Source organism: Macaca nemestrina, chromosome 3, assembly GCF_043159975.1.
Source record: "Macaca nemestrina isolate mMacNem1 chromosome 3, mMacNem.hap1, whole genome shotgun sequence".
In the NCBI taxonomy this organism is placed as follows: domain Eukaryota; kingdom Metazoa; phylum Chordata; class Mammalia; order Primates; family Cercopithecidae; genus Macaca; species Macaca nemestrina.
In genome coordinates, this window is record NC_092127.1 from 88,951,976 (window position 1) to 88,973,048 (window position 21,073).

General features: G+C 37.1%; 1 protein-coding gene across 8 annotated transcripts in view; it reads left to right on the forward strand.

Annotated features, from left to right (window-relative positions):
- Nucleotides 1-21,073, forward strand: part of LOC105486358 (DNA damage inducible transcript 4 like) — a 92,472-nt gene that overhangs the window by 62,080 nt on the left and 9,319 nt on the right. For 4 of the 8 annotated variants that reach the window (XM_071093258.1, XM_071093255.1, XM_071093254.1 and 1 more), the window contains exon 5: nt 12,002-12,051. The exons of 1 other annotated variant lie outside the window; for it this stretch is intronic. In XM_071093258.1, the coding sequence (XP_070949359.1) occupies nt 12,002-12,051 (50 nt within the window). Of the gene's footprint in view, nt 1-12,001; nt 12,052-17,716; nt 17,822-21,073 lie in introns of all 8 variants that reach the window. 3 more of the 8 variants (XR_011621145.1, XM_071093259.1, XR_011621146.1) reach the window with 2 other exon arrangements.

Here is a 21,073-nt window from a genome sequence, read left to right on the forward strand (position 1 = left end):
CGATGAGACAAAATAATACGAAAGATTGTAATTCAAGAACATATCCCAGGAATAAAGAAGATTTGAAACTATTTTGAAAGCACATACCATGTACTTGAGAATATCAACCCAAAACAATGAACCTCAAGACATATTTTAATAAAATTACAAGACATTTAAAAAGAAAGGAAAGGAAACAATTTTTTTGGCATCTGGACAAAATGAGCAAGTGATTTATAAGCTAAAAGAAATTTCTTTTTTTTTTTCAAAAGCAACACTTTTGCCAGAAAAAAAAAAAAAAAATGTTGTAACATATTTAAGATAAATCAAGAAATGAAAATGTGAGGTAAAGATTTTATATCCAGAAAAATGGACTTTCAAGTATAAATGATACAGATAAACTATTATCAACATTCCAGAACTCAGGGAATATTGTTCTCATGCATCCTTCCCAAGAAATCTACTAGAGAACAGGCCTCAAAAGACTAAGATGACTAAAGAAACATCAACATAAGAACTGGTGGGGATGATTATACAGAACTATTTGTACAGCTAAGACAAAAATGAAGGCAAAAAGGAAGAGAATATTGAACATAATGATCATATGTTTAGAAAATGTAGATATACTATAACTCCAAAAAGAATGTAAAATGGGAAAAACCTTAAAAAATTGACAGTTCTTAGTAATTATATTGCTATGGTAATATTATTGTTATTGAGACCGCCATATGAAACAAAATTAGTGACATTCAAATTCTATTATTCTATGTGTTTTCAAGAATTGAGGATTTTAGTGTGGAAGAAAGGAGATATATAAACTGAGAGACTAAGTAAAAAATTCTATAGCTCTAAATGTTATTGAATTGCTAAGGTATTATTATAGTATGTGTGTTTGTGTGCATATGTGGTGTTTGTGTGTTTGTGTGTGTATCTCTGTACTCTAAGAGATCTCGAAGCAATGACTGAACCAGTAGCAATGAGCACATCTTGTACTTGTGCTCAAGTAAATACCATTTACAACTAAAAGAAGCCAAAGCTTTTTTGAGCAATAGCTGATTCCAGGTATGGGATGGGACAGGCACAATATAAACCTACAAAACTTTGTTATGCTAAATAGCTATCAGAAGGAGCCCTGATTAGAGGAGAGAAAATAATGAAGATATCTCTTGTCTGATCTTAGGTTTCTTCTATTATTTTTTTCCCTGAACAAAAGATGTCTAGCTTCCATCAATATCTTGGCTAGATCTATTCTAGTTTTTCCTGTCACTTTACTTCCTGAGTTTTGCTCATTTTGGCATTTGATAATTTTCTGATATTGAATAACTAAATGTCTAAATTAGTTTTAATATTTACAAGGTTATCCCTAATGTGAGTTTCTTTATAAGCTGCCATACAAGGTTTAGGTCATTTTTTTGTCATGGAAAATTACCAATTTATAATAACTTCTATTCATCTCCCAAGGTGATTAGAGCCTGTTCATCTTAGCCTCATCTGAGAAACCCAGTTCACACTTATTCACCTTACCTTTAAGAATTAATTACTAGATTTCCAGCTTCAACTTATGATGTAGAAAGCTGAAAAGGGCATTAATTCCAAATTCCATCAAAAAAATTATTAGATATCTGCAAAATCACAACTTTTCTTGAACTTACCAAAGAACTGAGATCCTCACTGTGGCCACCAAATAACCTGCAGTTTAAGTAAGACACCTGATTCCAAGGACAAATGGAAAACCAGCACATGTTTTCTGTGGCACAGCACAATCAGGGAGTGGCGGGGGGAAGGTCACTATTAAGGACAGTAAGAATTCAGCTAGTTTTGTTTTTGTTTTTGTTTTTAGACCCGTTCCTTTCTTGTTGCCCAGGCTGGAGTGCAGTGGCACGATCTCAGCTGACTGCAACTTCCACCTCCCAGGTTCAGGCAATTCTCCTGCCTCAGACTCCTGAGTAGCTGGGATTACAGGCACTTGCCACCACGCCCAGCTAATTTTGGTATTTTTAATAGAGATGGGGTTTTACCTTATTGGCCCAGGCTGGTCTCAAACTCCGGTTATCAGCCCCCCTTGGCCTCCCAAAGTGCTGGGATTACAGGTGTAGAGCCACCACACCTGGCTCAGCTAGATTTTTGAATTAACTACTTAGGCCAAGTGTAGGCTAGCATAAAACTGTTATAACCTGGAAGCTACAGGGATGTGTGGGATTACAGGCTCTTCATATGAACCTAACTCGGTGCCCACAAGACAGATTGGGAGCATATTGAGAGACCTGAGAAATTCACTCTTAGATTCATGCCGGGAGAGAGAAAAGAGGGTGCTAGAAAGACACAAAAGCTAGCTTGGGTCCTTCTCCCCTCTCTTCCCTATGGGAGCAAAAGCCTTGAAGCACTAGGACAAAGATAATAAATCTTATCACCTCTAAGGCACAAGTCAATACCCATTACAGCTGGGGGTAGAGAGCACTATCACCACCACCAGTGAAAAAACGATCAATCTCTGGTAAAGGTGCAAGCATTCAATTAAATATCTCCAAAAGTAGGCAAAGGAGTAACATTCTTAAGAAGACCAAGGGACCAATGCCTGCCTATGACTAAGCTTAAACAAAAACAACTGAGAATGGCCCCTGCCTACCACCACCAGATTAACATGCGTTAAAAAACAGCAGTTCACAACTGAGGTGATTCAAAATAATAAAGAGATACTTTCTCTGAGGTACAAGCACAAAGGGATGATTTAAACTCAGGATGAAGCAGGTATCAAGAAAAAAGAAACCCTGGCAAACTAGCCTCCACCCTAAACTCGAAGTAATACTAAAGAAATTTGAAGCCAATAGTGCACTGAAAGTAACTAAAGCAACAACAAAATCCCAAATCAAGTCAACTTCTAACTAGATTAATGCAACTTGCCACACATGAAAGCCTAGTGAAAATGTGGTATTCCCATTCCCAAGCATATGTACTATTTATTTTAGACTGTACTCTTTTATATAAGACGTTTGGTTTTCAACCAAAAAATGACAAGATACACAAAGAAGCAAAGGAAAATGATTCATTATCAAGAAATAATGCAGGACCAAATTTAGCTATGACACATTGGTATAGAAAGTACCAGGCAGGAAATCTAAAATAATGTTATTACATCAAAGTCTCTAACAAAAGACATCAATAACATATATGATCAGATGGACAAATTCAGCAGATATATAGACATCATATGAAAGAGTCAAATAGAAATGCTAGAAATAAAAAATACTTCAACAGAGATAACGAGTATCTTGGATTGACTCATCCATAAATGCAATACAGCTGACAAAAAATAGCAAGCTTAAAAGCATGTCAATAAAAATTACTCAAACCAAAACCCAAACAGGAAAAAAAAATAGAATTTAGAAAACACAGAATCCAAAAGCTGGGGGAACATATCAAACATTAAAACAATTGGGTAATTGAACCCTGGAAAAAGAAGAGAGAACAGGGCAGAAGAAATATTTGCAGATATAATGACAAAAACTTTTTCAAAGTTAATAAAAGATTTCTAAAATCACATACTCAAGAAGCTCAGAAAACATTAAGATAAACCAAAAGAACAACAAACAAAAAAGCCAAAACACTAGACACATCATGTTCAATCTTTTTCCTATATATATGCACTTACTATGTACTCATAAAAATTAAAAATAAAAAATACAAATATTTTAAAACCTCTGAAAAACAAAAATAAAGAGAAAATCCTGAGGACAGTTAGTGTAAAAAAGTTACTGTACATACAGAACAAAGATTAGAATAACAGCAGACATTGGAAATCAAGCAAGGCTGAAGAAAATGAAATGACACTTTAAAAGTACTGAAAGGAATGAAATACTGTCACCATAAAATTCTGTATGCAGTGAAAATATATTTCAAGAGTGAAAGTTAACTTATTTTAAATTACTGACTGGTACTTGATTTTCCCCATGGACTTTTTACTTATAAACCATCACTTTGACCAAAAATAGCTTATGCCATAAATTCAGGCTAAAGGAAATGTTCTCAGTGGGAAAAATTATGATTCCTTTCTTCTAATCATTGCAGTAGCATGGGGTTCATCCTCTACCAATACTTTTTCGTATGTGTGAAGGTCAGAGGAGAAGACTGTTAAAAAATCTTTAAAATAATTATGAAAATAAGCCATGTATGACTGAGACCTTAAAGCAAATTACCACACCTTTTCTATTTAATGGCCTAAAGGATAATGTGCTTAGCCAGACATCAGTATCTATCACGTACTCATCTGAAGGTCGATTTGTAAATTGAGTCCCCTACTAGACTCAGTTATGCAATTCAATCTCTGCCATTCATCTATTTTGAGACAGGACTTAAATTCCCCTAACCCTGCCTGATATCCTCTGCTTACCAAGTGTGATGGTTAATTTTATGTGTCAACTTAACTGATCCATGAGTTACTCAGGTATTTGCTCAAACATTATTCTGGGTGTTGCTGTGAATGTGTTTTTTAGATGACATTAACATTTTAATCAGTAGACCAAGTAAAGCAGATTGTTCTTTCTAATATGGGTGGGACACATTTAAGCAAGTAAAGGCCTGTCTAGAATGGAAGGCTAACCCTGCCTCCCTCAAGCAAGACAGAATTTTCCTGACTGATGGCCTTCAAAATCAGATGTCAGCTCTTCCTGGTTCTATAGCAGCCTTGGCCTTCAGACTCAAACTGGAATATCAGCTCTGCAGACTTTGGACTTCTCAGCCTTAATAATCATGTGAGCATATTCCTTATAATAAATATTTGAATATCCATATAGGATAGTCCTGTTTTCTGGAAAATTCTGACTAATATACCTGGAAACTTGACTGAACCAGTTCCTGAATAAACGTTTGAAGAAGCATTCCTCCAGTTAACAGTATTTTTCATCTACACCAAAAATAACACAGTTCTTTTTAATGACATCTTAATCATAAACTGTTTTAAAATAAGATAATAAATATTAAAAAGGATCATTCATAACTAAAATCTTTCATTTTAAGTGATTTGGAACTAATTAATGTAACACAAAAAATGACTTATTTATAATGGGAAAAATCACAAAATATCAACTTTACTAATGAAGTAATACTTCATTAGTAATACTTTTGTAAAATTGATGCTGCTGCTGCTGCTGCTGATGATGATGGTGGTGAGATAAAGATTGTGATGGTGATAATGTAGTTGACTAAAAACTTAAATCTCCATGGCATTTTTTTCTTGAGGTATTTTTTTATTAGTATCTTAAAAAGTACAGACAAGTTCAGGAATGAAACGACCAAATTCTCTGATTTAACAATGATCCCATTACTAGCTTCATACCAAGTAGTCTTACATGGAAAATTACTTATTCTGTAAAACGTTGGTCAGTGAACTTAACTTGAACTCTCACTTAAGTGTGAGGATTAGTTAGGAGATTTACTTTGACAAATTTGTGAAATTGGCTAGGTAATTTTTAATGGTATTATTTTAATATTTCATGGCAACATTCTCAGCCTTAGATTTTCACCAGTGTGGAAGTACAATTTTCCACCGAAAAGAAGAAACAGTGTCTGATTTGTGACTATGTTTCCTGTTTCTTGTTTATGTGGAACTTTTATTCTGTAATAATGGATCAGAATATAAATCTGCATAATTAACTTTTGCTTTGTTTTTAAAGAGAAAATTGATATGAATCTATGAACAAGTTGAGAAGTATCTCAGTCATTTTCACAATACTCACAGAAAGTTTAATGAGATTCTAACTATGAAAGCAGGACTAATAGTAAAAGTAATTACGTCTATTAGTTACACCAATTATCCTTCCCCACCTTCATATGAAAACATAAAAATGGTGATGTTACTTATTTAAAAGTTGAATTTAGTCACCAAATTTTTATTTAACAACAATATCAAGAAAAAATTATTGTAAGCTTCAAAACATGTAGTATGGTTTATATGGATAACTACTCATTAAGTCTGGAGAAAAAAAAAAGTCTGGAAAAAAGTGAGCCGTTCCTATTCTAACCACCCGCTTTTGTTTCTTTCCACTAGATTTTATTTCGTATAGCTAGAGAAGTTATTTCTTCATTCCATCTGAAATAACGTAGCCTTACTTTCTAAAATGTGGCGATTGTGCCACTTTAAGAAATTATCTCATTGATCTTAATCTTCCTCCATTTTTTAAGATTGATCTTAGTATAAAGTTACTTTCTCAATTTCATTTTAAGACTGAGATCTTAGCAAATCATATTTATCTAGAAGTGCCAAGCAGGAAGAATTAAAGAAAGACATTTTAGAGTCTTGTGTTTATTCAAGAACAATATCACCTGAGGTTTTCTGACAGTTGTGTCTAAATATCCATAAAAGTGCTGGAGAATGGAATAATTATCAGTCAGTTGGCTATTATGTGTGCACAATATCAAACAATTAGTCTGTTTTTTAATTTATCATTCACTTCTTTCCTTTTGCTAAAAGTTGAATCCACAGTTAAGATTCAAACTTTTCTGGGCAAGTTTGAAAATATAATAGTTGAGAAAGTAGCCAGGACTCTATACCCATGTGTGACTAAGGCACTTCTTAAAGGTTGTATGCTTAGCTTAAAGGCAAAGAGTATCAGTTAACTTGGCTCAACAACAAAACCTCAGTGATGACAGGAGACCTAAAAATTTAAGTATGGCCAAAAGTCTGTCACCTAGAATATAAGATCTATGAGAGAGGGAAGTTTTGCTCCCTGTGGCACTCCCATCATGTAGAAGAATGCCTGGCACAATAGTAGGTGCTCAAAAAATATGAATATTGTTAGCTAGGTGTGATGGTGCACACCTGTAGTCCTAGCTACTTGGAAGGCAGAGGCAGGAGGATCACTTGAGCCCAAGAGTTTGAGGTTGCAGTGAGCTATAATTGTGCCATTTCACTCCAGCCTGGAAAACAGAGCAAGACCCTGTCTCTAACACACACACACACACACACACACACATGAATATTGAATGAATGAATATATGTCCTTAGTCCAACTTCTCATAGAATTATATTTGAATCAGGGTGCCTTGACTGTGGGAATCTGTAAATGCAGGGACAAAGAAGGGAAGGATTGTGAGGGGAAATATAGAATTATTTTTTCATTTTAAGAAAAAACCATAAATGTGGCAAAAGGCAGGAGTGTACTGGTATCCTTCTCTAATCAATGCTGGGGTGCACCACCTAGATTTCCCCATTCAGGAGGGACGTATTGATTCCCCCAACTGCGGATAATATTGTCTGCTGATGGTTCCTTCAGATGAATTGGAGAATTCCAGTTGGCAATTCTTTCAGTCAAAAGGAGCAGTCTCATCCAAAATTATGTTTCCCGCCAGAGAAGCCCACATCCAATGACTGATCAAGACCAGTGTACAAAGCCTGGTTCCCTTGCTTGAATACAGAACATATCTGAATGACCATCCCAGCTTCAGGGATGCCCATAGGATTGGCTGAGGTCTCTGTCAGTCCTGCTTCCTTCACACCAGTACAAGCGTGGTTACTGAGAGCACTGCCTGTTAAACCTTTGCATGTAGTTCCATATCGGAGTCTGTCTCCAAGGAACTCAGCCTAAGACAACCTCTAATAGGGTAAAAAATAAAAAGGAAGAGGCATTGATGCCCCTCTACAGGACACATGCTGCTGATGGCAAAAATCAAAATTCAAAAAGAAGAGATCATGCTGGAATAGGATGAAACAAATAAAATAAATTTTAATAGTGGTGTGTATTAATTTGTTCTTACATTGCTATAAAGAACTACCAGAGAGTGGGTAATTTATAAAGAAAAGAGGTTCAATCAACTCATGGTTCTGCAGGCTATACAGGCTTCTGCTTCTGGGAGGCCTCAGGAAACTTAAAATCATGGTGGAAGACAAATGAGAACTGGGCACATATTCACATGACCAGCAGGAGAGCAAGAGAAGGAGAACTAAGAGGGGAAGTGCTATGTACTTTTAAACAACCAGATCTTGTGAGAACTCACTCATTATCATGAGAACAGCAAAGGGGAAGTCCGTCCCCATGATCCAATCACCTCCCATCAGGCCCCACCTCCAACACTAGGGATTACAACTCAACATGAGATTTGGGTAAGGACACAGAGCCAAACCATTCCAAGATAATACTTTTCAATTAACCTCAGAAAAGAGGGATACAGGAGATTTATTGAATGCACCATGAAAAAGACTTAGGATTTTTATTGAGTGAAAGTTTAGATTGAGCCTATAGTGAGATGTGGCTACAAGAAACTCCAATGGAAACTTAGCTTCCATTAATAGAGGTACAGAGCCCAGGACAAGAACAAGTCCCTTAGTATTCTTAAATGGCCACCCTCGATCAGAAGTATTTTGTTCAGTCCAACATTTTAAAAGGTCCATTGACTAATGCCTCCAGAAGCCAGGAGAAAAAAATGTCTATAAAACAGATCATATAAAGAATAGGTGAAGAGACTAGCGATATTTAATTACATAAATCAAATTTAAAATGACTGGGGACAGGGTAAAAATGGAGTGAAGCGCACAGAGATGCAACCTGGCTGTCTAAATATTTGAAGAGTTGTCATTTAAAAGAAGCATACAATGTATTATATATCACAATTAATTGTAGGAAATGTGCTAGTACTTTGTATCAGAAGGCAGAACTAGAAGCGATGGATAAAAATGCACATTGGCAGATTTGATCTCCATATTATGAGGAAACTTTTAATGATTCGAATTGCTCAAATGTGGAATAAGATTGACAGGTCGAGTTTTCTTTCCATTAAGCCACCATTGAGCCCCGTCTTACAACTCCAGCATTCAAATACTTTCTAAGCTGGTATCGTGTTCTCAGACCTGCAATTGGCCCGCTGTGTGTAGGGGACAGGAGAGATGAGGATGTGAGCCTGCAGTCAGCTCCTCTGCCTGTGTCCTTTGCTCTGGGCACCTTTGCTGAAAGTTACTATTTTTCTTGGATCCTAAAAGTGCCAAAGTGCCACTTGATTTCTGTTCAGTATTCCGTCTTCCTATTTAAAAAAAATTAAAATTTAAATTTAAATTTAAAAAATGTATCTTTTTAAATTTGTTTCTGAATTCTAAATATTTTTTAACATTCATCTAGGGTCTCCTTAAAATCCAAAACCTTTAGAAAACACAGGAAGAATTCAAGTACTGTAGTCCTCCCTTTTCCGCAGTTTCACTTTCCCTGCCTTTAGTTACCTCCTGTCAATTGCAGTCTAAAAATATTAAATGGAAAATTCCAGAAATAAGCAATTTGTCATGTTATTTTTTTCTTTGATTTATTATTTCACTTAAGGCTAGCTCTAAATTTCATTAGTTTTAAATTGTGTGTCATTCTGAGTAGCATGGTGAAATCTCGTGCCCTCCTGTTCCAGCGGGGAATATGAATAATTTCTTTGTCCAGCAAATCCACACTGTAGACACAACCCGCTCGTTAGTAGCTGGCTGGGCCATTAAACTGACTGTCACAGTATGGAAATGCTTGTGTTCCAGTAGCCCTTATTTTACTTAATAATGGCTCCAAAGCTCAAGATTAGTGATGCCGGCAATTTAGATATGCCAAAGAGAAGCTGTAAAGTGCTTCCTTTAAGTGAAAAGGTGAAAGAAGTTACTGACTTAAGGAAAGAAATTATACGCTGAAGCTACTAAGATCTTTGGCAACAACAAATCTCCTATCTGTGAAATTGTGAATAAGGAAAGAAATTTATGCTAGTTTTGTTGTTGCACCTCAAACTGCAAAAGTTATGGCTTGATAAGTGCTTAGCTCTAATGAAAAAGGCATTAAATTTGTAGGTGAAAGACAGGAACAGAAATGGATTCCAACTGACAGCAATAGGACTCGGTCCTAGCCATGGTGTCGGGCATCCCCTGGTGGTCTTAGAACATATCCCCGTAGATAAGAAGAAACAACTATAATTCCATACGGTTCTACTTAAATGTATTACTTCCTGTAATGCCAGATGTTTATGAAATCTGCACTAATAAAACACACTAATTTGCTCCACAGCACATTAAGCAAAGGGATTCTCTATGAATTACCATTAACAGTTACCACTCTCTTTTCCATTCCTTCTGGGAACCTACTATCTATCCCCATGCCATATATACAGCTGTGGAGTCTCATACTTTTCTGTGTGTACAAAAACAAACAAACCAAAACAAACAAACAACAAAAACTCTTGGTTATAGACTTTTGTACTTTTTGAAGTATGTATAGAGTAAATCATGTTTTCTAGGCAAAACTGTATCACAAGAGGGATCAGACATACAATGAAAGGAGATACCAAAACGTTCATTATCCCTGGGCCTCTTTTTCCCTTGAAAATTGTAGTATTAAAACATTCTATGGCCGGGTGTGTTGGCTGACGCCTGTAATCCTAGCACTTTGGGAGGCTGAAGTGCCAGGATTACTTGAGCCCAGGAGTTAGAGACCAGCCTGGGCAACATAGTGAGACTCCTATCTCTTAAAACAAAAAAATAACAAACATTCTATCATTCAAAAGTAGCCTCTCGAAAACAGCCTTTAAACTGCTCAGGGTGTTTAAAATGGGCTTTGGGTCCCAGTACACGAATTAGAACTCCCTTCCCTTGGTGCCTCCAGGGCACTAGCCCTCACCCTCATGCCATGCCAGCAGATGGCAAGGACACATGCATGGTGGGAGGGAGTGGGTGAATACCCTGTAGAATGCATCTACAGGGCAAAGTGAATGAGAGAATTGGCCATCCCATCCATTTGGTCTCTGTAAAGAGCAAAACCAGATTATTTGTTTAATTTTGTATATGTACAGAAGTGCAGAGTATCTTTGTAAAAACAGATTTATGCGAGAAATAAATCTGCAAAATGGCCCAGGATATTCCAGTCATCATATCCAATTGAAGATACATGAAGGAGGAAAGAGATAGAGAGAAAGAGAAAATGGGCAGCGCTACTTTACAAACAGGCAAGTTTTCAAAATCTTTTCAGAAATCAGAATGTTTCTCATAAAAATAACCTTATAAAACGTATGTTGGTTTCTAGGCAAATCCACAAAAGGCTTTTTAAACTCACTTTGGACCTGGATGTGGTACTAGCATATCACAAAACTAAAAGAAAAAAAAAAACTAGCATGCTTTAAACATTTAATATTTTCCAGTTATCTCATTTAATCTTTACCACAATAAATAAATTATACCTAATAAATTAGATGTAATTTATCATCATCATCTCTAATATATAGTTGGGAAAACTGAAGTTCAAGCTCAAGTTGTTAATTGTTGGTGAAACGACTCATGACAGGCCTACTGACTTCAAAATAATCTCATCATTTGAACCACTACAGAGTACTCCCTCTAACTTCCCCACTGTAGTCATGTTTCTGAGACAGTGTATCCTGAGCTCCAACTGGAGATATCAACACCCCATCACCTTGGCAGCCCTAAAGCTGAATGTGGATCCTACCTGTGCCCAGCTAGTCCCCTCTTAAGCAATTAGAGGAGATATTTCCCTGTTCTGAGCCAATTTGTTGTAGGGAAAATGCCGAAACATTGTCAGAAACGTTAGCAGGAAAAAGACAAACAGGAAAGAGGGATCTCAGACCCTTGAGAGGGAATTCTCCATTGTAGGGAAAATGCTAAAACATTGTCAGAAAAGTTAGCAGGAAAAAGGCAAACAGGAGAGAGGGAATCTCAGGCCCCTGAGAGGGAACTCCCAGTCTGAGATGCTGCCAAGAGATAAGCCCCTGTTGCAGCAAGAAGTTGTCCCAAGTGCTCATTCAAAAGGAAATATAAAATGGGTGGGTGAAGTTAAATCAGGAACTGCTTGTGTGTTGAATACAATTTAAGCCCGCTGAATGGTTCCCGTTAGACTTGCCCCTGACTTCATGAAGACTACACTCCGTATTGTAGTTAGTAAAAGAGTTTGGAGACTTGGGTGTTACACTGAGCTCTGACACTAAGTATGGCTGTCTTAGTCCTAGAGCTGCTATAACAAAATACCATAGACCAAGTGACTTATAAACAACAGAAATTTATTTCTCACAGTTCTGGAAGCTGGAAGATCGAGATCAAGGCATCAGAAGATTCAGTGCCTGGTAAGGGCCTACTGCCTCACAGACAACCCTCTTCTGGCTTCTCACAGCATGGAAGTGGGTAGCTAGAGTTCTGGGGTCTCTTCTATAAGGATTCTAACCTCATGACCTAATGACCTCTCCAGTGCCCCTCCTTCAGATACCATCACCTTATGGGTTACAATTTCAACATATGAATTTGAGGGGGACACAAACATTTAGACCACAGCATGCAGTGTTAGTCAGATCTCTTCCCTGAATCTCCATTTGTTTAATATTTAAATTTGAGGAAGTTTCACAAAAGCACAAACACAAACACAGGACTATGATCTCTAAGACCTATGCTAAAAGACTGAATTCTAATCATCTTCCTAAATAGCACTGCTACAGCCCAGGAAACATAAATTACAAGCACAGGATGAACTAGAAAAATTAAGAGTGAAGAAGGAGGAGAAAGGTCTTTTTTCTCAGTTATTAAAGAAAACATTACCCAGTGACGCTTGTGAAAGCACAGTAAGGCAGACTTTATTCAGGACCATCGCAATAAGCATAGGGACCCTGCTACGGGATTCTGTAGTGAAGGAGAGAGATTGGGCTGAACTCCAAATACAGCATGGGCAAGTGGAAATTTATAGTCAAGAAGGTCAAGAAGCAGGGTTGGGGTCAGTGGATGGAAAATTACTAAGAGGAAGCTTTAGTAGTAAGGAGGATTCTTACTAAACTGACCTTACAACATCCTTGCTGAAGACAAGCCTGGGTGATCAAACATCAACTGGGATTGGCAGAAGAGAGGCACCCAATCAGATGTCAAGAGTGATCACAGCTGGGCATGGTGGCTCATACCTGCAATCCCAGCACTTTGGGAAACTGAGGTGGGAGGATCGCTTGAGCCCAGGAGTTTGAGACCAGCCTGGGCAACATAGTGAGACCCCCTTATTCCCCTTATTTCTACAAAAAGAATAACAATAATAATAATTAAATTATAATTAAAAATAAAAATATTATCCCTGTGTGATCACACCACTGCACTCTGACCTGGATGACAGAGTAAGACCCTGGTTTAAAAACAAAACAAAACAAAAAAGAGAGTGATCAGATATTGAGGATGGAAACTTCATGCTAAATTCTGACTTTACAAAACCACACAGATGGGTCTAGAAGCCTGACTAAAGTTTAGTTGAGAAAAGAATCTTTGTCATAGTCAGGCTGGTATCAATCAATCCTACAGTAATCTGGGGGTTATTTTTCAGCTCTCTAAGTTTAGGGGTGAAAAAGATGTGATACTTTTTCTCATCTATCATCAGGGTCATGGCTGACACATTCATAACAATAGACAGGTTAACAAGAGAACAGCATAATACATTTATTTCATCAAAGTTTTATGTCATATGGGAGCTTTCAGAAATGAAGATCCAAAGACATACTGAAACCTTTTTTTTTTTTTTTGTGCTTGAGTTCAATGACGAATGAATAGCTGTACAAAAGTATGCTTGGACAAAAAGGTATAGTCTAATGATTGTAGATTGGGGGTTGAGGGATACCCAGCAAAGTCTGTCCAGATACTTCTTGGCCTCTCTGTGTAGCATTTCTTCCTACCAGGTATGGGGGTCTTATGACCAACGGGAATGAGGATCTTATGTCCCTCTTTAATGCGGGTCTATGACAAACTATTAGACAAAGTAGGTCAGAAAGTTTCTTTGTGGCCAGCTCCTAGATAGAAAGTCAGGGAAAGGTTAGCATAATATTTCTAAGTGTTATGGTTTGCTTTCTGGGGAGAGAGATTCTAGTTTCTATGACCCACAGTAGGGAAGAAGAATTCTGGTGTCTGTGACTCGCTTTGTGGGAGAAGAATGGGCAGGAGACAGAAGGGCAGGAGGTCAGTGGGAACTTGCTTCTGAGTGTGCTTCTGAGGGCTTCCAATCTTCTTGAGTTCAAAGTACTCAGCATACCAAAGCAGCATACTTTAGGGTGTCGTTTTCTGTGTCCCAACATAAGTAATCCATCACAATTATCTTACTACTATAAGGCTCCTATTCAGATAGAAGCATTCTTATCTTAAGAAAAGACCTGAATTTGAATACCTGTAGGTAAAATATTTAGGGCAAATGTTTAGAGGAAATTATGTTTAATATTTTAAATCAATTAGCATTCTTTTCTAACCACCAGTAATGGAGATTTCACCTGCTGCTAATGTTCCTTTTGGTTTTGGAAGCAGCTTTGTGTGAATGCAAAGGGTTTGAGGGAGAATGGTCTGTTAAGAGCAATTCACAGAGAGAAGGAACAACCAGGAGGGTTCATGAATATGAATAAGACAAGTCAGAGGTGTCTGAGAAATACAAATGAGACACCTCCTGTTAAACTTTGGAAAACAGAAGGCAACAAAAAAGGATTCTTCTACAGCCTAAGTAGCCAATCCTTAATTCAAAAAGCAGAGCAAAATAGAAAGCAACTGACAAATGGAAAAATACAGAGCACAGTGAATTAGTATGCCCACTTGTGGGAGCTACTAAAGTTCCACATGATTGAGAAATGAGACAGACTTAATGACATTTGGTTTAGATTGTTAATGCTTTACCACCAGGGTATCTTTTGTATGGGCATATTTTCTAAATAAAATATGGGTAGGAATCAAGAGACAGTAAACAGTTGAAATGTTCCTTTTTCTTCCAATTCAGTTAAAGGATAATGCTGTCTCTAAAAATGTTATTTTCTCAGTTCAAAATCTTTATTTTATGAAATAAATATTGTGTTCTGAATGCTTGGGTATGGGTGGTTTTTACATACTCATTTATTCAACAAACATTTGTTGAGTGTCCCCTATAAGGTAGGCATCAGGTGCATAATAGCTCCTGTCTGAGTCCATTGAGGCTGCTAGAACAAAATACTGTAAATACAGTAGCTTTTAAACAACAGAAATGTATTCTTCACAGTTGTGGAGACTGGGCAGTCCAAGAGGAAAGTGCCAGCAGATTTGGTGTTTGGTAAGGGCCTACTCATAGATGGCATCTTCTTGCTGTTTTCTCACCTGACAGAGAGTTAGGGGTTATCTCTAGAGTCTCTTTTATAAGGGCACTAATGCCATTCATGAGGGCTCCATCCTCATAACCTAATCACCTCCCAGCACCCTACCTCCTAATACTATTACCTTGGGAGTTAGGATTTCAGCATATGAATTTTGGGAGGACATAAACATTCAGTCCATTGCAGCGTGCATCAAAACACATATTATGGAAGCTGAGGTGGGAGAATCACTTGAACCCAGGAGGCAGAGGTTGCAGTGAGCCAAGATCACGCCATTGCACTCCTGCCCGGGCCACAAGAGTGAAACTTCATCTCAGGAAAAAACAAAAACAAAAACAAAAACCAAGCAAAAAAACACATACTATGTACTGATTACTTACATTAGATGATTTAATTCTCACATTGTTACGAGTGAAGCATAACACTTTTTATATTTGAGAAAAGTGAGGATCAAAGAGGCTTGTTAACTTTCTCAAGTTTTCATACTTTGTTTTAATGGAGCCAAAGTTAAAACTCAAATTTGAGTCCAAAGTCCATAATTTTTTCATGATGCCAAAGTGCTTCACAAATAACTGCAAAGATAGATCTTTGATTGTGCTAGGACTCAGACCTTGTGAAAGGAGCTTATGGTCTCAGGGTAGGCAGCTGGAATACAATTTTAACAGAACTTAGCTCGATAGCTTTGAAACCACAGGCATTGACGTCTTTAGGCCTCAGGCTTCTCATCTATAAAATTGGGATACTACTTAGCGTACTGCCATGTGATAGATATAGATTAAATGAGATATTATAGAAAAATTTTTATTTCAGACCTCAATAGCAGCAAGCATTCAGTAAATGTCAGCTATTATTCTGATCTATGATAGATGGGGACTCCCACAGTATTTTATGCAAGAATGCCCATCACAACCTGTTATGTGTACATGTTTGGAGGCGGAAATATTTTAATACTTTTTTTTTTTTTTTTTTTTTTTTGAGATGAAGTCTAGCTCTGTCACCCAGGCTGGAGTGCAGTGGTGCAATCTTGGCTCACTGCAATGTCTGCTTTCCAGGTTCAAGAAATTCTCCTGCCTCAGCCTCCTGAGTAGCTGAGATTATAGGTGTATGCCACCATGCCCAGCTAATTTTTGTATTTTTAGTAGAGATGGAGTTTCACCATATTGGCTAGGCTAGTCTCAAACATCTGACCTCCAGTGATCTGCTTGCCTTGGCCTCCCAAAGTGCTGGGATTACAGGTGTGAGCCACCGTGCCTGGCCTTAATTCTTTGTATAACTTCTCTCCTGAAATTTCTGTGTTTTCTTATGTCTTGATATTCTGGGTATGATTTTAACAGGCTATAAACTCAGAAAAATTGATAACTTTTTCACTTCAAATTTAAAAATCTTTTTGACTTCAAATTTAAAATTTTCAATAGATTTCTTTTCTTTATAAGCCTCAATTTCCCCCTGATGGCAGAAAACTTGATTCACTTATTTCTAGGTGAAACTCAGACATATTCATCGATGTCTTAGTTTAATCAGGATCTTGGCAAATCTTAGCCCTTCAGGATGTCTTCCTTCCTTCAGTCCTCCTCTGTGGTCCAAGGATGCCAAGGTCTTGGCCCTTGATCCTTGAAAAGTCTTTTCTGTCAAAGTGATTGTCTTTGCCATTCATTTGTGAATGTCTACTGGATAAATTCAAGTGTTAAGCCTTGAATCTTTTCCTTCCTTTACATTTCTGAGGTTAAAACCCCTACACATGGATATGAACATAGAAGGCCCTCCCTGCTACCTAAATAGGCGAAGGAAGAACAGGAAGTCTGGAGCAAAAATAAAACCTCAGTTACTATGTCAAAATATTATCCTACTATAGAAGAACAGAAACATTCTCAAATTAATTCGAGTTAAAAAAAAAAAAAAAGGAGAATACAGAGATTTCATGGATTTCAATCTCAAGAATCAAGGCAAGCTGGGCTTCTTGGAATATGAACACCAGGAAACTCAAAGTCCTAGCTCTCTCTTCCCATCCCAGGACTTTACCATTTCTCTCATCTGCTTTTTTCTATGAGTCGGCTTCATTCTTCAGTCTCTTGATCTGCTTTCTTTGTTTGATTATCTTATATATGGCTCCAAAACAATGGCTCCAACAACTATTCATGTGACTTTTCAGCTCAAGTCCTGTAGCTGGCTTCAGTTGTCTCTGAGTTTCTTAATCCAAAACGATCACCAGAGAGAATCTGACTGGTTATCTGTTACAGCTAGCCCTGACAGGCTGCTGAGCAGTCCATGGCTTACTGGCCTTTGGGTCAGTTATCTATTTCTAGGCCAATCAGCTACTGCTGTAGCAGATGTCCTAAAACACATCGTTAATATTTTTTTCATTATAGAAGAAAGGGTGTTAAAGACATTCCTTGCTAAAAGTAAAATGAAAGTGAATTATTTGATCAAAAAACTGCTCTTATCCAAGACTTCAGAGGAAAGTACCTTTGACTGCCCCAGCAGTCATTCTAGAAGTTTCCAAGAAATTTAATGGCAGCATGAAACTATTTATCTACATCATTTCCATCTGCCAGTGTTTTCTAGTGCTGGAATATCTACTGAGGGGAGGGTGGTATGTATGTAAACCTGTTTAATATTTTATTACATAGCTCTTCTTAGAGATAAGGAGATGAATTTCTTTTTCTTTTAGGTAATATTTTCTGTGCAAATATATTAGCTGGGTGTCCTGCAGGAGCTGTGAAACCTGTGAGTTGTCCTGATATGTCACTGGAGGATAAGAGGGGAGACATCAAAGGTAGATATGCAGAGGCCAAGAGACTCAGTCTACTATAAAGTTTTATTTCATGTTGACTCAGCCTGAAAGAAAGGGCTCTCAAAGACTTTTCATGGTTGTATTTTGGACCTTTAGAAAAGTATATCTAACAGAGGTTTCTGTTATTCAGGAAGTAACTTAAAAGGAAGAACAACTGATTTATGTGAAGTGAAAAGAAAATAAGGTTTCTAGAAAAAGTTATCTCTAAATTTTTATGACTCCTTATTGAGTAGCATTTGTGATAAAAATTCTTTTTGTTGTTTTAAATGTAAACTTTGTGAATTTGCACTTAATGAAGAAGATGCTCTAAATGAAGAAATTTCTCAAAAATTCCAACCAATTGCAAATAAACCAGTAATAAGACTCAGGAAAGAGAGAAAGGAAATGAAATGAAATTAGATTCTGGTGAATTTTATCTTTGCTACTTTTTTTTCTTTTTTTTTTAAAAAAGGTAATTTTATTTATTTTTTTAAATTTATTTATTATTATTATACTTTAAGTTGTAGGGTACATGTGCATAACGTGCAGGTTTGTTACATATGTATACTTGTGCCATGTTGGTGTGCTGCACCCATCAACTCGTCATTTACATCAGGTATAACTCCCAATGCAATCCCTCCCCCCACCACCCTCCCCATGATAGGCCCCGGTGTGTGATGTTCCCCTTCCTGAGTCCAAGTGAGCTCATTGTTCAGTTCCCACCTATGAGTGAGAACATGCGGTGTTTGGTTTTCTGTTCTTGTGATAGTTTGCTAAGAATGATGGTTTCCAGCTGCATCCATGTTCCTACAAAGGACACAAACTCATCCTTTTTGATGGCTGCATAGTATTCCATGGTGTATATGTGCCACATTTTCTTAATCCAATCTGTCACTGATGGACATTTGGGTTGATTCCAAGTCTTTGCTATTGTGAATAGTGCTGCAATAAACATACGTGTGCATGTGTCTTTGTAGCAGCATAATTTATAATCCTTTGGGTATATACCCAGTAATGGGATGGCTGGGTCATATGGTACATCTAGTTCTAGATCCTTGAGGAATCACCATACTGTTTTCCATAATGGTTGAACTAGTTTACAATCCCACCAACAGTGTAAAAGTGTTCCTATTTCTCCACATCCTCTCCAGCACCTGTTGTTTCCTGACTTTTTAATGATCGCCATTCTAACTGGTGTGAGATGGTATCTCATTGTGGTTTTGATTTGCATTTCTCTGATGGCCAGTGATGATGAGCATTTTTTCATGTGTCTGTTGGCTGTATCAATGTCTTCTTTTGAGAAATGTCTGTTCATATCCTTTGCCCACTTTTTGATGGGGTGGTTTGTTTTTTTCTTGTAAATTTGTTTGAGTTCTTTGTAGGTTCTGGATATTAGCCCTTTGTCAGATGAGTAGATTGCAAAAATTTTCTCCCATTCTGTAGGTTGCCTGTTCACTCTGATGGTGTTTCTTTTGCTGTGCAGAAGCTCTTTAGTTTAATGAGATCCCATTTGTCAATTTTGGCTTTTGCTGCCGTTGCTTTTGGTGTTTTAGACATGAAGTCTTTGCCCATGCCTATGTCCTGAATGGTACTACCTAGGTTTTCCTCTAGGATTTTTATGGTATTAGGTCTAACATTTAAGTCTCTAATCCATCTTGAATTATGCTCATGGATAGGAAGAATCAATATAGTGAAAATGGCCATACTGCCCAAGGTAATTTATAGATTCAATGCCATCCCCATCAAGCTACCAATGAGTTTCTTCACAGAATTGGAAAAAACTGCTTTAAAGTTCATATGGAACCAAAAAAGAGCCCGCATCTCCAAGACAATCCTAAGTCAAAAGGACAAAGCTGGAGGCATCACGCTACCTGACTTCAAACTATACTACAAGGCTACAGTAACCAAAACAGCATGGTACTGGTACCAAAACAGAGATGTAGACCAATGGAACAGAACAGAGTCCTCAGAAATAATACCACACATCTACAGCCATCTGATCTTTGACAAACCTGAGAGAAACAAGAAATGGGGAAAGGATTCCCTATTTAATAAATGGTGCTGGGAAAATTGGCTAGCCATAAGTAGAAAGCTGAAACTGGATCCTTTCCTTACTCCTTATCTTTGCTACTTTTTAAGGTAATTGAATTAACAGAGCTAACCACAGTATGCAAATGGATTAAATCTCAAAACAGTGTTCTTCAAATGCTGGATACACATTTTCTTATACTGGGATATCTGGGAATCTTCCAGAGTGGCTACACTTAAAATCTTGATGGCCAATTGTATCAGGATAGAAGGTGAAAAAGAAAAAGGTGATGGACAGACACATATTGGCTCCAAGCAGTCAAATAATCTTCAACCTAATTCTCATAATTTCACTGAAGTTACTTCCTATTTGTATGATTTCTTGACTAGTAATTGAAATACCTAATGAGAACTGCCAAAATCAGAAAAGAAATATAGTGGGCATGAAAAAAGTCATGGAAAACCTGAAAACCAAACATTGCTTTAAACATAAGAGCACATGCCAAGATCAGATGCAAAGTTGGTCAAGTTTGTTTTGGGGAAGGAAGCTGCTTGAACATATTTTCTGTGCTTTAGAATCAATTCTTTCCTTTTTTATCATTGCATTTCCCATCTGTAAAAATGATTATAGAAATATATTTGCAAGTTGGCCACAATCTGCCATCTGTGTATAATCTCTATATGTCGATAACATACACCAAAACTATGCAAGCCTTAAACAGAGTGACGACTCTATCATCTGTTGGGAAGCATAGTACTACACAAGGATGTACCACTTGGAGTTGGAATGATGGTTCAAGTAAGTAGAGAAATTGAGCAAAATGAGAGACCTGACTTTGTGATATAAAATATATGCAGACTTAGAAGTTGTACAATCTTTGGAATATTTTTAAACCTAATCAAGATTTGAGTCTGCGGTATCCTTGTTTGACAGGAAAATCTTTAATATGTCTGCCTATGCTTCTATAAAGAAAACATTTACTGAAAAAGTAACCTTTTCCTTCCAAAAGAGGAACAATTATTTTTACTTTTTTAAATGTAAATATGGTCGGCAGAGAAAATTAAATGAACAACAACAAATATTACATTTAGCCACTCCATGGGAAGTGGTCGTTGCAGACACAGCCAGGTGATTCTTTTGCTACAAGGTAGCTTCTGGAAGGTAACCTGAGGTATAAGTAGAAGGATCTTTGTATTATTTTGCTTTATTTTGTTTTGTTAATGGAA